This window comes from Cupressus sempervirens, chromosome 6 (assembly GCF_028749045.1).
Source record: "Cupressus sempervirens isolate cs-2001-9-10 chromosome 6, ASM2874904v1, whole genome shotgun sequence".
Lineage (NCBI taxonomy): Eukaryota > Viridiplantae > Streptophyta > Pinopsida > Cupressales > Cupressaceae > Cupressus > Cupressus sempervirens.
Window position 1 is genome coordinate 203,352,014 of NC_143123.1, and position 14,730 is coordinate 203,366,743.

Below are 14,730 nucleotides of genomic sequence, written 5' to 3' on the forward strand. Positions count from 1 at the left end.
TTGAGCTCTTTCTAAAAATTTAAAAAAAAAGAAGAAGAAAAAATAGAAAAAAAATAAAAAATGAAAATGTGCCTTAGTGAAAACCATATCTTGTGGCACCTTGGTAGCAAAAGTAAAGAGAAATAAATTTATCCTATGGTGAAAACTACTTCTTGTGGCACCTTAGATAAGTACCATGATGAAAACCTGGCAAACAAGCATCATGCGTAATTCTTCTATCATCCATCTATCCCTTCTTCTCTCTTTGATCTTGACAATGTTGAGCTATCTTTGCATATTGGCTATCTTATCCACCAGATTTTCTATTGTGCTCTCCCATTCACTCATAGCCTTTATCTTGAGCTTTATTCTTATTGCTCTATCCCATTGCTATACTATCTAGTTGACCCCTTGGTCTTGATCATAATAAATGAAACATGTTTCTCATAGGTCTCTTGACATGGCTACTCTTTTGGACTACACACTTCATGCTATCTCACTTGTTGGCTTCATTGCTTATCCTATACGCTATCTTGCTCATTTCTTCCATTGCTTATCCAAAACCTACTTTATATGGCTATCTTTCCCTAGCTTGGGTACTCTTGAGGAGTGCATCCTTGAGGATCACTTTCACTTGCTTCACATTCCTTTCTTATGCATATTTGCTTATCCATTGATTTGTTTCTCCATCATGTCCTATACCTTGCTAGACATTGGGAGAAAATGATGTGATCTTGCTTGAGAACTAGTGATCTCTAAATTATTCTAAAAAATTCAAAAAATCATATATGATGCTGAAAAAATCTTAAAAATTAGAAAATGTCTTGAAAAAATGATCATCTTAGTGAAAACCTAGCAATAGGTGCTTTGATGTATCACCAAAAAAATCAAAAATACAAAAATAATTGAAAAAAGTCCTGAGAAAATCTGTCAAGTGGTGAAAACCTAGAAACAAGCACTACTTGAAACCCTTGCACCTATGTCTATCAGTCTCAATCACCTATTTTGCTACACATTTCCTGGCTTAGAATTGTTTCTTGTCTTTTTCTCGGGGGCATAGTTACTTAGCCTATTGAGGTATTCTTGTGCATTAGGGTTTCTTTGACAACTCACAAAATAGTATTTCTCAACACTTCTCCCACCTTGACATCAAGGGTTTTTCAACACTTTTCAAATAGTTTACCTACGGTATCCGATGTCGCAATATTTCTCACTATCAGAATCAAGTCTTGAAGAAATGGCCAAGTGACTTACACACACGCACTTTAACACTTAAATGATTGAGCTATGCTGATCTTTATCTACTTTGTGTGCTGTCTATGATGATTTCTTTTCCATGTGTTCCCTCCCTAATAGTCTTTTGAGGATGTCGTTGACTAGAAGACTGGGGGCATGGGACATACTTTCTTGATTTTTGCTTGTGGGTATACTTTGTTTGTCTATAGTGTTGTAAGCATTTATGCTTGTCCTAACCAACATGTTGACTTACAAATGTATCATCCTTGACTATTTTGCAAGATCACACTCGGGGGTTATCTTGGCGCTTATGCCTTGATATAGGTTAATCTTGCTAAATTAAACTTAGGTAATCTAATCGCGTAGTTATCTTGACTTACGTGTCTTTGATGCTTAGATTGGATTTCCACATACCTATCTAATATCGATCATATTCATATCCCCATAGTTATACTAGTGATGGTTGTATGATCTCATGATGTCCCTAATAAATGCTCAATGATGAAATTAAGAGTCTAAATGTTATGCACTTCTTGCTGGTAAACCACTTTGCATATTAGCTTGCATTTTAGGTTCATTTTCTAGATTAGTCTTGCATTCTTGCATATGGGGAGAGCTCTCTCTTCATCTTTTTGTGGACATATCAGCTAACTCCTTTCATATATTTCTTTATTTTCTTCTTGTTCATGTATTTTCACCTTCTTAATCTTTCACTTCATCTCTTTTCTATCTTATCATCACATTATATAAAGTTTTGACTTCTTAAATAATTTCAACATCCTAGATTCATTTTTGGGATTGAAATCCAAATTTGAGTTCATCTTGATGGTCAAAATTATCTTTTAAAATTCTACTTTTTTCTGAGCAATTAGCTAACCTTTTGAGGTTTAATCTCTGAATCATCACTGGGGCATCTTCATTTCTTCATGACTCCATCATTTCCATACTTCATATCTACTTCAATTCAATGTTTCATGTCTAAAATCACCTTTCTACTCATTTTGACTTAATTTTTATGCTATATCCTTCAAGGTCAACTCTAGTCAAACTGGGGCATTTTATCAATTTTTTTATAGTCATTCTTGGGTTCCAGTCATCTATCTGTCATCTTGGACATTTCTATATTCTAATTTTCTCATGTCTAGCTAGTTTTTGCATCCCCTTACCTCATTTTGGTTTTGATCCTGAGAGGGCAGAAATACTCTATCACTGATTACTACAACTATCTATTTCTTAGGAGCATTTGTTTGATCTTCTCACTTGTTCTCGATCTATCTACTTTGCTAAGTGTTAGCATTCTTCTTGAATTCTGACATCATCTTTTCCTAGTGTTCAGTACTACCACTATCAAGCTGTACATTTAGGACTTGCTATCTTTTTCTACATTTCGTTCTTCAAAATTAGATATCTATATCTATCACCACCTACTTGACTTTCTATTTTCTTTGACATAATGTGTTCCCAGATCGATCACGCATTAGTCAAAGAGGGGCAAATCTAATCACCTAAAAATGGTCATCTAGACTATTAGCCCCCTTTTCAACATTTTGGCTAAATTAATTTAATCATATTGCTAATAATCAATTTATTTGATTATAACCTATAGTTTGACTATGCTATCCTAAGTTCATTATTTGATTAAAAGAACATGTCCCCTTTTAATTAAATAAAAGACCCCATTCTTCTAATCCACTTAAAGTGCACACATAAAGTCCTTTTTCTATTTTGCAATTAAAAGAAAAGGCTTTGTGACTTTTGTCTTATATGACAAGTCAACTTATATTCTATTGGTTGACTTGTGTGTGCACATGGATCACTCCTCTTTTCAAATTCCACCGTTGATCATCCACCATCTTCATCTTGATCTCTACCGTTCGTAAGACTTTAAAAGGGAGAGAGCTTTCCCCTTCAAAGGATCTATCCTCATTTTGAATATTGTTATGCTACAGGTTTTCTAACAGATTTTTTTGGAGCTTTGTGGAGAACTTCTCATTTCTTGTCTCATTCTCTCATTCCATCATATTAGCATAAGATCATATGGCATTCTTAGCATAGTTGCATGTTAGTTTAGCTTTGATTCTTGCAATAATCTCACATAGTTTAAATAATGGTATTGTAACACTCTCATTCATATTCTAGCATTGCTGCATTTTGCATTATCATCTTAGCTTAGTTTCCATACTTGCATTGCATTCTTGAGGGATTGCTTGAAGATATTTGCATTCTTGCTCTTGTCTCAAAGAACCTCCTGTTGCATGGTTTACTAGTAAGAAGTACATTTCTAAGGCTTCGCTGAGAGCCTTCATGCTTGAAAACTAACTTTTTGTACTTCGTGGATAGGGAGCTCTAAGCTGGCATCTAAGCATTCTATTTTATGGAATCGTTTGGATAGAAGGGTTTAAAGTGTGACACAAATCAAGTGTACAGAAATAATGCATTTGGAAACTTTTTCAAAACTTGGTTGTAAAGGTGTAATCAATCATCTTTGAAAAGCTTCCCTCAATTAAATTTATGTTATTGCTTTAAAAATAAAAATAAAATAATAACTTTATTTTCATTACAAAAAAAAAACTCCACGTATTGTCTCATACGATGAGCAGATTGAGCCGATAAGCCCATTACTTATTCAAAGCAAGATAAGCCGATAAGCTTTACTTAAGGGCCCGTTTGGTGAGCAGAATAGGAATACATATTTTGGAATACGTATTATGAAATACGTATTTTGGAATATAACGTATTCTTGTTCTCCGTTTGGTTCAGCCAATATTTGATGAGAATTCGCTGACCCGAAAATTTATGTTTTCTAAAATAAATAAAAATGGAATAGGAATACATATTCCAATACCACTTATTTTGGTGGAATTGCAAAACTCCATTTTTGGACCAAAAATGGAATACGTATTCTATTTTTACTTCATATTCCAATCCCATTTTGGTGCATCCAAACAAAGAATTTGAAATTTTTGGAATACGTATTCCTATTCGGCTCACCAAATGGGCCCAAGGCAAGACTTCTAGGGAAATACCGAGGGCCCTATATATATATTTTTCCCAGCCCTTGAAAATCAGTGTGAAGTCTGGCTTGAAAATGAGTGTGAAGTCTGGGAAAGAGTTCAGAAACTCTAGTCCGAAGTTAAACCTTAAATTTTGGCTTTTGAAAATCGGGACTGCCCAGTACCTCTGAACTCCATTCGACTAACCACGCTGACATCTTGTGCATAGAAGCATTTTAAACTGCTCACCAACGTACACAATTTCAAGGAGAAAAATGGAAGGTGGAGGGGATAGCAGTTTGAACATATACAAAATTTGTAGAAAAATAAAGAGAATGGATCAGTCTCTTTACAATGCTCTCCGGTCCGTCTACCAGGACTCGCTGTTCGTTTCAGAGATTAGAAGGTTATGGCCCGAGCTTCCTCTGATGGCGAATTTGAGATGCGGTTTGTGGTATTCTCAGCAGTTTGATGGCACCTGTTATTTCAAGTCAACGGATGGCCACACTGGCAACTGGTCTTTCAATCCCACGCGCCTCAACCTTCACATCGCCACCGTTGCTGGTATAAGCTCCGGTCCGACAATCTTTCATTTATTTGGTTTTCTTTTGTCAGGTTTCGGAAATTGAATTTGCATTTTACATAAGTTTACAGTTTTTCGTTTAGCTTGTTGCGTGTTTTTCTTCTCTCATTCTTCCTTCTTTCGAAGCTTTACAGCATTCCATCCGTAATTTGTGAGCTAAAACCCTAGGTCGGTTGTCAACAATTTGGCATCTTGCCTTCACTTCTGATAAGAAACCCTCGGTTGAAACCTTATTCCAGCACTCCATATTTTAACTAAAACATATTGCACTACATTCGAATCTTCAGTTAACCATATTAGAATCGCTATGACATGATCATGTTCTTGAGTATTGTGTAAGTTAAAATTTGACTTTATTATATGAATTTATAGTTATATTAATATCGTTATGCAATACCATTATAATACATTACAGTTCACATTGTATTGATGTGCTGCCTCCATTTACCCCTATATCGGGGCGTGAGGGGATTCCTGTAGGGTTTGAACTGAGGACCTAATTATCAATGGCATACTATGTTACTTCTACACCTATTCCTGAACTGTGATAGAATCGTCCCTGTGAAAGATTGTCAGGACATGAAGGACGACATGAATAAAGAACAAGAGGCTCAACTCAAAGAAGAGTCACAAATATGATTATATTCATGAATCATATGCAAAGATTTGCAGGTCCATTTTAGCGACAACCTTCTTGTGGGCAGAATTCTAATGCAAAATATGTTTCAAGATGCTTCTCTCTTCATTACAATTTCTCTATATAAGCAGTACAAAAAGTAACTTACAAGGCACAACCATTGTGGATTAAATCTTTGCAGTTAATAGGGGGTCCGTATACTTTGGGAACTTCATGTGATGAATGTAGAACTATCTACACAAAACAAATAAGGAGGTTAAGACACAAGGGCTGTAACATGTTCTAGCCCTTTGAAAAGTATTTTCCTCAATGCTTAAGTTGTGGAAATTGGGTCTGAAGCTGATTAAGAGTTTTCCATGCCACTCCTCTGGCTGCAAACCCTGCAATTATACCAGATATTGGTGATTTGGATTATCCAGAATGATCAATTTTTTTATTTTTAAATCATATTTAAAAAAAAAAAGTTTTTCTAGGTCTTTGTAAATGGCTTTTTCGGAGGTCTTCTGCTCAAAATTTTAAGTTGAGATTTCCATTAGTCCCTAAAACTGGTCTGCCAAAGGCTTGCTGTTTTAGGAACTAAAATTAGATTTTTAGTTATTCTTTCCAACTGTGCAAATGGTTTTGAATTCCGAGCTCTAGGTCAAAAGTTATGACCCGACAAGTTGGGGTAAATAAATACCTAGTTTTGAATAATTTTAGTTAAATATTGTTGTTTTTATTATAGTCACATATACATTTCAAATTCATTTCTGTGGTGACTTTTGATGTTCCATCATTATATATATTCCAGTGATACACTGGCGCAGGGGTGCGGGGGAACATCGGGACGAGTTTCGAGTGCAGAAAAAAAAGGGCCTCAATTTGGGGACGATGGGGGTGCGGAGGGGGGAGGGGGTTGCATAGTGTGTGTGTGTGTGTATATATATATATATATATATATATATATATATATATATATATATATATATATATATGACTGAAAATGTTAATTATGAAATGATACTTCAATATATTATATAACATACCAAATATGGTTGAATGGAGAAAATTGAAATGTGATTCACAAACCATAAGTTCAAACTTGAAACTTGAAACTTCATAACCATTACCAATGACCATTTAACAAACTTAGTTCACGATGCAAGATTCAAAATTCATTGTTCAAATATGAATATCATATATCATAAAGATGCTCATAATGATAATGAGCCGAGTAGCATGAAACAGTGAAATAAAATAATGTATCATAGCCATATCAAAGTGAATACAACAACAAAATGACAAAATGTCAATAATGAGAATGGAATCATCCCAAGTGCTCTCTAATCATCCCCTATACCATAAGTCTTAATCATCCCAAGGGTTAGCTTGCTTCAAAAACAAATTAAAAAAGAAATGTAAAAAGTATTTTTTTATAACGTTTTGGGCCATTTAGCCGGGTACACCCCGCGCGCACCCATGCATGCAACCCTGCACTTGAGCACTCGCGATGCACTCGAGCCTTGTGTCCCACTCGGGTGTTGACCGGTGCGACCAAGGTGTGGCGACGCTTTTTCAGCCGGCGGGGGTACTTGGGTGCGTAATGCACCCGCATCGGGTGCATACATGCACTAGGTGCTTCGGGTTTTTGACCCGGTGCGCGCACCCATGTTACACTGATATATTTTTACATTTTCGAATAACAAGATGGCTTTTGGTTTACATACAACTCTTTCGAGTTTTTGCAAGTTTGTTTTTCGAGAAATTAAACACTGATATCGCAAGTATTTGACTCTCACCAGATATTGTGTTTCAGTCCATTTCTTAAATTAGATTAGTGGTATCAGAGCGGGAATGCTCCTGAACTAGTACATGAAAATCCTATCAAAGATTAGGAATGACCACACAAGATTTGTCTAAATTCTCTCCTTTGCGGTGCACAAAACCAAAGATGTCAAATAATTCATCAGACGCTATTAAGAAGATGGTGGAAGAGGCTTTGGCTAGGCAACGAGAAGAGATGATGAATTAGTTTTCACAAATTTTGCAGAACCAACAATTGCCCAGTTCAGTAGCACCGTTCCATGGAAATACCCCTTTTAAAGTACAAGTGAATTTTAATATCCCAAATTTTGAAGGAAAAGTTGATATTGATGCTGTTGATAATTGGTTATCGAAATTGGATCGATACTTCTCTGTGAATTATTTCTCTGATGCAGAAAAAATAACATTGCCCTCTTGAAATCTGAAAGTCATGTGAAACTAGCATGGGAAACAATTTTTTTGAATAAGGAAAGCAAACCACTTTCTGAAGCAGGGTTGGAAATACTCTTTGATAACAAGCTCAAATGGGGCAAATTTGTGGAATACATAAAAGAAGCATACTTGCCTTGTAATGTCACCATCTTTTTAGCATTTCAGTGGAGTTCTTAGCCTTTACATTCTCCGAAGGCTGTGGAGAAATAAGAAGAAATTGATTAAATTAATTTCTTATAAAGTCATTAAATAAATTAAAATTAAAAAGTGACTTTATATTTAATTAATTTAATTTTCTAGAAGCACAATTAATTATTGTATTGCAAGGGAGAAGCTTCTAGAGAGTGCATTTTCTAGAAATACAATTAATTATTGTATTGGAAAGGGGGAAGCTTGTAGAGAATGCAATTAAATAATATTTTATTTCCTTCTAGAAGGGTGAAAGAAAAGAATAAATAGAGGTGAGAGCTTCATTGTTAATCATCCGATTATTGTGAATTGCATTTGATAAGAACTTGGGAGAAGAAACTAAGGTTTCTAATTTCAGTTAGCCATTGGAGAATGTCAACTCTTCGGTGTTGCAACCATTTGAGGTGGTGAATATTCACTGAATTTGGTATTCAAGAGAGCTTCAATTCAGGAGTTCTATTTGTGCTTAAATTGGAGAATACATTTATTGTTGGCTGCTAGAGTATGTAAGAGTGATGCCGCGCTACAGTACTTATGCTTGATTCATTTCCATTCTTAGGCATCACTATTATCAAGTTCCTCTTGCAACTATTAGTAGTTAGCATTGTAATTTTTAGGTATATGATTTTGCTGTGATAATTCAGAATCAGATTTTGGCATTACTGTAGTCATTATTGTAAGCCCATTTGTCTTGTCAAACTCATAGCAACATTGTACATGAGAATGAATTCAATAAAGGAGATACATGTTGCATACCATTTGTTTAACGAGATGTCCATCTAATAGCATATATGATCAGCATAATAGTTGTATGCCAATTGTTTGTCAAAATGTCAGTTGGCTGTAGATATACATTCCATATCTAGTTTTCATGTATAAAGATTGAAAGTACCAAAAGAACTGTACTTGCATAGTAGTTCATTGTAAGAGGCATTGTAATGTCATTTGCAAATATTCTTAATTTCTTAGCATTGAGAGACAACATACAAGTGTTTGACAATATTCCTTGAGCTAAAATTAGTCAGTTTGGGCAAGGGATATTACATTCCTAAAGATATATATGAACAGAAATATATAGAATGACAGTTGCTTTGACAAAAGAGGGACCAATTTGTACATAGATTACACCAATACATTCCATGCACTTTTTGAAAAACTTGGTAAAGAAAATTCAGAGAAGCACCGAATTTTGAAAAATCGTAGTGGGCTTCATAGATATAGTCAAAATAAAATGGAATTCTTGAATATCAAAACATTGGTAGTTGCCTTCAAATATGCTACAAAAGTTGAAGAAAAATTCAAAAAGAAAGGGAAAAGAGATTACTTTTCAAATAATAAGCCAAGGGTGAAGGTAGTAATAAATTTGTAGGAAAACAAGTGGGAAAGGACCCTCCCTCAAATTCACCCAAGAATATGTGGTGGGCTACTAAAAAGACACAAGCAGATACAAGCATGTGGTGTTACAAGCACGTGGTGTGAGATTCGCAAGAGCCCAACCCATAACGCAAAGGAGTGTTGAAGTATTAAGAACTTGATGACAAAAATACGAGGGGACGAAGCTAAGCCCGGATCCACACCAATAGAAACTTTTGACAAACAAGAGAATGAATCCACACCAATATTTGCAACTGCGAAAGTAGTGCCATGTGAAGATAAAGAGAGATTATTCCATTCACGGATGTGAGTTGAGGGGAAGCCTCTACATTTTATTGTTGATAGTGGTAGCCAAAAGAACTTAATTTCTATGGAGACAGTCAAGAGATTAAGTTTAAAAATGACAAGACACCCACAACCATACTCTATGGGATGGGTTAATGAAGGGAAAGACATTCAGATAAATCAATAGTGTCGCCTACCATACTCAATCAAACCATTCAAGGATGAAGAAATTTTGTGATTTAGCATCTTTAGATGTATGTGATGTTTTGTTGGGGTAGCCATACATGTATCAAAGACATGGGGTGTATGAATCTAGACCACACAATGTCACAATCAAGCTTGGTGTAAAGAGATAGAATACCAAAGGTGTGCCCAACTCAAGTTGCTTCTTTAATTAGTGCTAAACAATGCAAACATTTAATTACTCAAACTAGAACTTTTGTCCTCCTCATGATTCGTCCTAAGCAAAGTTAGTTGTTCTTAACACACATGCTAAGGTGGTCACAACAATAGACTAGCAAAAGGAGATGGATAAAATTTTGAAAGAGCACCAGAGTGTGTTTGAATCACCAGTGGGGGTCCCAACACATTGTCAGTTAAGCACTCTATTGATTTGATTCCAGGAACACCATTACCACATGAGTCGATATATAGGAGGTCAGTTTTGGAAAATGATGAAATTAAGAGACAAATTCAAGAATTGATTGAAAAGGGACACATCAGGCCAAGTGCTTCACCATGTGGCAGTCCCATTGTTTTGGCAAGAAAGAAAGATGGGACATGGAGACTTTGGATTGATTACATGGCACTTAACAAAATTATTGTGAAAAATAGTTATCCAATTCCTCGAATTGATGATCTTTTGGATCAACTTAGGGGGGCTAAGTTCTTTACAAAAATTGACTTGAAATCTGGGTATCCCCAAGTACCAATTGATCCAGTGGATGCATGGAAGATTGCATTCAAGTCCAAGGGAGGTTTGTTTGAATGGTTGGTGATGCCTTTTGGCCTTACAAATACTCCTGCTACATTTATGATGTTGATGAATGATTTAGTTAGACCATTCATTGATTCTTTTGTAGTTATTTATTTGGATGATATCCTAATTTTTAGCAAAACCTGGTCTGAACATTTGCAACATGTTGAACAAGTGTTTTTGACTCTGCAAAAACATAAACTCTATACCAACATAGAAAAGTGCTCTTTTGGTATGCAAAGCTTCCAATACTTAGGGTACATCATTGATAGTGAGGGTGTTCATGTGGATCCTACAAAGATACAAATAATCAGAGATTGGTAACCACCTACAAATTTCACAGAACTTCGCAGTTTCTTGGGTCCAGCTAACTTCTATCACAGATTTGTATTTGGGTTTTCACATTTATCATGGCCTCTTTATCAATCACTCAGGGGTGGAGCACAAGAAAAACTTTGGTAGATAGAGGGAAAACAACAAGCATTTGAGGAATTAAAACTAAGATTATGTTCAACTCTAGTATTGGTCCTTCCATACTTGCAACAATCATTAGAAATGGAAACAGATGCATCAGATTATGCTCTTGGTGCTGTACTCATGCAACACAAGCACCTCGTTGCATATCATAGTGAGACATTTTTTGATACAGTACGAAGGTAACCACCCACGACAAGGAATTGTATGCCATTGTTCAGGCCTGCAAACAGTGGAAGCACTATATCTTGGGAAAGGAAATTGTGATACACACATATCATAAACCTCTTCAATTCTTGCAAATACAAGGGAAGTTGCAGAATGATAGGCATTAGAGGTGGTCAACTTATTTGCAACAAGTTCACCTCAACATTCGTCATAAAAAGGAAAGCAGTAATAAAGTAGCAAATTGTTTGAGTAGGCCTCCAATTATAGGCTTGACAATGGTGTTGGATTCTTGTGGCCGTCAAACAAAAACTTGGGCTCAACTATATGGTGATGATCCTGATTTTTGTGACATTTACAATGCAGTCTTTAGAAGGGAAGCATGTTCTTGAATTTTATATACATGATGGGTTACTTTGTCACATTGGTCACATATGTGTCCCTAGTGGAAAAAGGACGAAACTGATATGGGGAGCACACTATAGCCGCGTGGCAGGACATTTTGGTATTGGTAAGACTACTGTAATTCTCCAAAAGTATTTCTATTGGCCAAAAATGAAATAGGATATCATCTATATATATAAAATCTTGTGTAGCATGTGCAATTGTAAAGCCTTCAAATCGTAAATTAGGCCTCTATCTACCATTACCTATCCCTAATAAACCATGGCATTCTATTTCAATGGATTTTATCTTTGGGCTTCCAAGTAGCAGAAGGGGAAATGATTGTATGTATGTGGTGGTAGATAGATTTTCTAAAATGGCTATCATGGTGGCTTGTAAAAAAATGATTTCAGTAGAGGAGATTGCCAAGCTATTTTTTGAACATGTTTGGGTTGCTAAAAAGCATTATTTCTGATAGGGATAGTAGGTTGATCAGTAATTTTTGGTCTTCACTATGGGCTAGAATGGACACAAAGTTGACAAAATCTACAACATTCCATCCTCAAATAGATGGCCAAATGGAGGTAGTCAATCGAATGATTATCTGTATCCTTCGAATGTATCACTCCAAACACCCATGTACATGGGACGGGAGCTTGCATTATGTGCAACATAGCTACTACCGTGCACTCCACACTACTATAGGACACAGTCCATTTGAGGTTTGTTTTGGGTATCAACCATTGGCACCTATAGATGTAGCACTACTTGTCTTGCAATCTAGTTGTCCACTAAATACTGAAAAGGAGGTAGATAAAGCAATTTTTTTTTGAAAAGATCAAACAATTACAACAAGTTCATGATATTTTAGAGCAGAGTAATAAGAAGTATAAGGAAACACATGATCAACATAGAACTCCCCATAATTTCTAGATTGGTGACAAGGTATGGCTACACCTTCAGAAGGAGCGCCTCCAAGGACCTAATAGAAAGCTTCGTCCTATTCGATATGACCCATATACCATTAGGGCCCGTTTGGTTGTTGAAATATAAATTAAGCATTGGCATTCAGAATGCTGACTTTGGGATTCTAGAATTTGGAATCTAGATTGTGATTTGGGAATTCAATTTGGAATTGTTTGTTTGACCAAGAATTCTTTATGAGAATAAACATTTCTTTCGTTTGGTTGCACATTGTAGAATTGGAATACTAGCCAGAATAAGCATTATCTTTTTTATTCAGTTTTTTAACATATGAAATATATTTTTAATATATATTTTGACAAAATGTGATTTAATTCATTTATCAAAAAGAATAAGATGAATGGAGGGTGAAGCCCAAAGAATAACTGGTGATTATATACCTAATGTATATTGTGAATCTTGGTTTGGGGGTTGTTTAAGAATTTTTGAATGTGAAAAGGGAGTTTTTTAGGGCAACTGTGTTGATTGTCGTGCCCCATTGCAATACATTTGAGGGACTTACCATAGTAATTAAAGCAAGAAATCAACTAGTTCCACTTACAATTTAATTGCTAGATATTGGTTTGAAACAGTGCTGGATAATTTATCGTCATTAAATTGCAATCTCTGTCGCTATTGGTAAAAATAATTTACGTCCATCGACGGCTAAATTCGCATCAAATGTAAGCAATGCCAGTAGAATGAGAATTCTCACATCTACACAAGCTGCCTTTTCCTCCTCTTGTCTTAATTTTCATTTCACCAAATTTATATCAACTTTACCTGCAAAATCTCCACTTCCGTATTTTAGCCACATATCTTCTCATCTGCAGCTTAGGGCAGCCAAAATAGTCAAGTAGGTGGGAACAAGTAGAGAAGAGATGTGCAGAGGCGACAGTGGCAAAAAATCTCGTGTTGCAAAATGAGCGCCAAAACAAATACTTATTAGGTCGATTGAGCGGACGGGAGAAAATATTGTATTTCAATAATTTGTAGTGTTTGGTTTTGGAAAAATGGAATTAAAATGGGTATATGGACAATTCCACCTATTTTGGTGGAAGATCGAATCCTTGTTTTGGGAGGCAAATAAGGATACCAGATTCTACTTTTTTCTAATTCCCATTCTCATTCAACGGACCCAAACAATGGATATGAGAATCTTGAGAATTCCGTATTCTAATTCCTGCTCTAATCCACGATCAAAACGGGCCCTTAAGAAAGAAGTTGGTGAAAATGCATTTGAACTTGATTTGCCACAGTTTTTGGGGTTACATCCAATTTTAAATGTGGAATTGTTGCAACCTTATGTTCCTCCATTATTGGACATCTCTCAAGTTGTTGAACATATTCATGCTACAAAATTGAATCCATCCACTACTACTCCATTATAGTATGATCATGTCATTAAAGTCATGCTAAAATCTTTGAGAAATCAGAAAATTCCTCTATATCGGGTGGTTCGAGCTGGTCAATTCTCTCATCAGGGCAAGTGGTTAACCAAGGAACAGATTGGAGCACAATTCCCTCATCTATTGCAGAAGCTTGATGCAATGGGGCCCATTTCCTCTTAAGGGGGGAGGAATGATCTAGATTATCCAGAATGATAAAAAAATAAAAAAATAATTTATAAAAGTTTTTCTAGGTCTTTGTAAATGGCTTTTTAGGAGGTCTTCTGTTCAAAATTTTAAGTTGAGACTTTCATCAATCCCTAAAACTGGGCAGCTGTGTTGAGTAACATGGATCGTTTTCTGCAAATGTACAAACATTGCCAATGTAATTGATGTCTTCCAAATGCAGATTTGAAGATTCATAAATATGAGAGGAGACATGTCTCATGAAGAGACATGTCTCTACAGTTAATCATCATTAGTTAATATATTAATCATATAAAATAACCGTATGTATAATATATATCATTATATATGTAATAATATATAAATAACCATATGTATAATATATGTATCACATATGTAATATATATATAAGAATACTTCTCTAATGATGATTTACCATCAACAATGTATCTCATGATCGAATCAATCTGACTGCAACTACAAACTTAACACTCCCTCTTAGTTAGGGAGGATTGATATAGAACACATTATGCTCTTGAGTATATGAAGAGATATCAGCGCAGTATGATATTCCTGGAATGACATATTTAAGGATATCAACATAATTCCATCAAATTAGATGTTATTTTTCAATATAATCCGAAGTATGATTCAACAAGAAATATTAATCATATGATATTCAT

The 14,730-nt window shown here is 35.4% G+C and overlaps 1 protein-coding gene across 4 annotated transcripts in view; it reads left to right on the plus strand.

Annotated features, from left to right (window-relative positions):
* Positions 1–4,282: 4,282 nt before the first annotated feature.
* The window catches only part of LOC149551943 (initiator tRNA phosphoribosyl transferase family protein), a 70,065-nt gene continuing 59,617 nt past the window's right edge, over positions 4,283–14,730 (plus strand). For 2 of the 4 annotated variants that reach the window (XM_089787443.1, XM_089787441.1), the window contains exon 1: positions 4,283–4,772. Coding sequence is in view for 2 of the 4 variants with exons in the window: in XM_089787441.1 (XP_089643567.1) it covers positions 4,484–4,772 (289 nt within the window). In the remaining 2 variants the exon portion in view is untranslated. The remainder of the gene's footprint in view (positions 4,773–14,730) is intronic. The other 2 variants (XM_089787442.1, XM_089787444.1) reach the window with 2 other exon arrangements.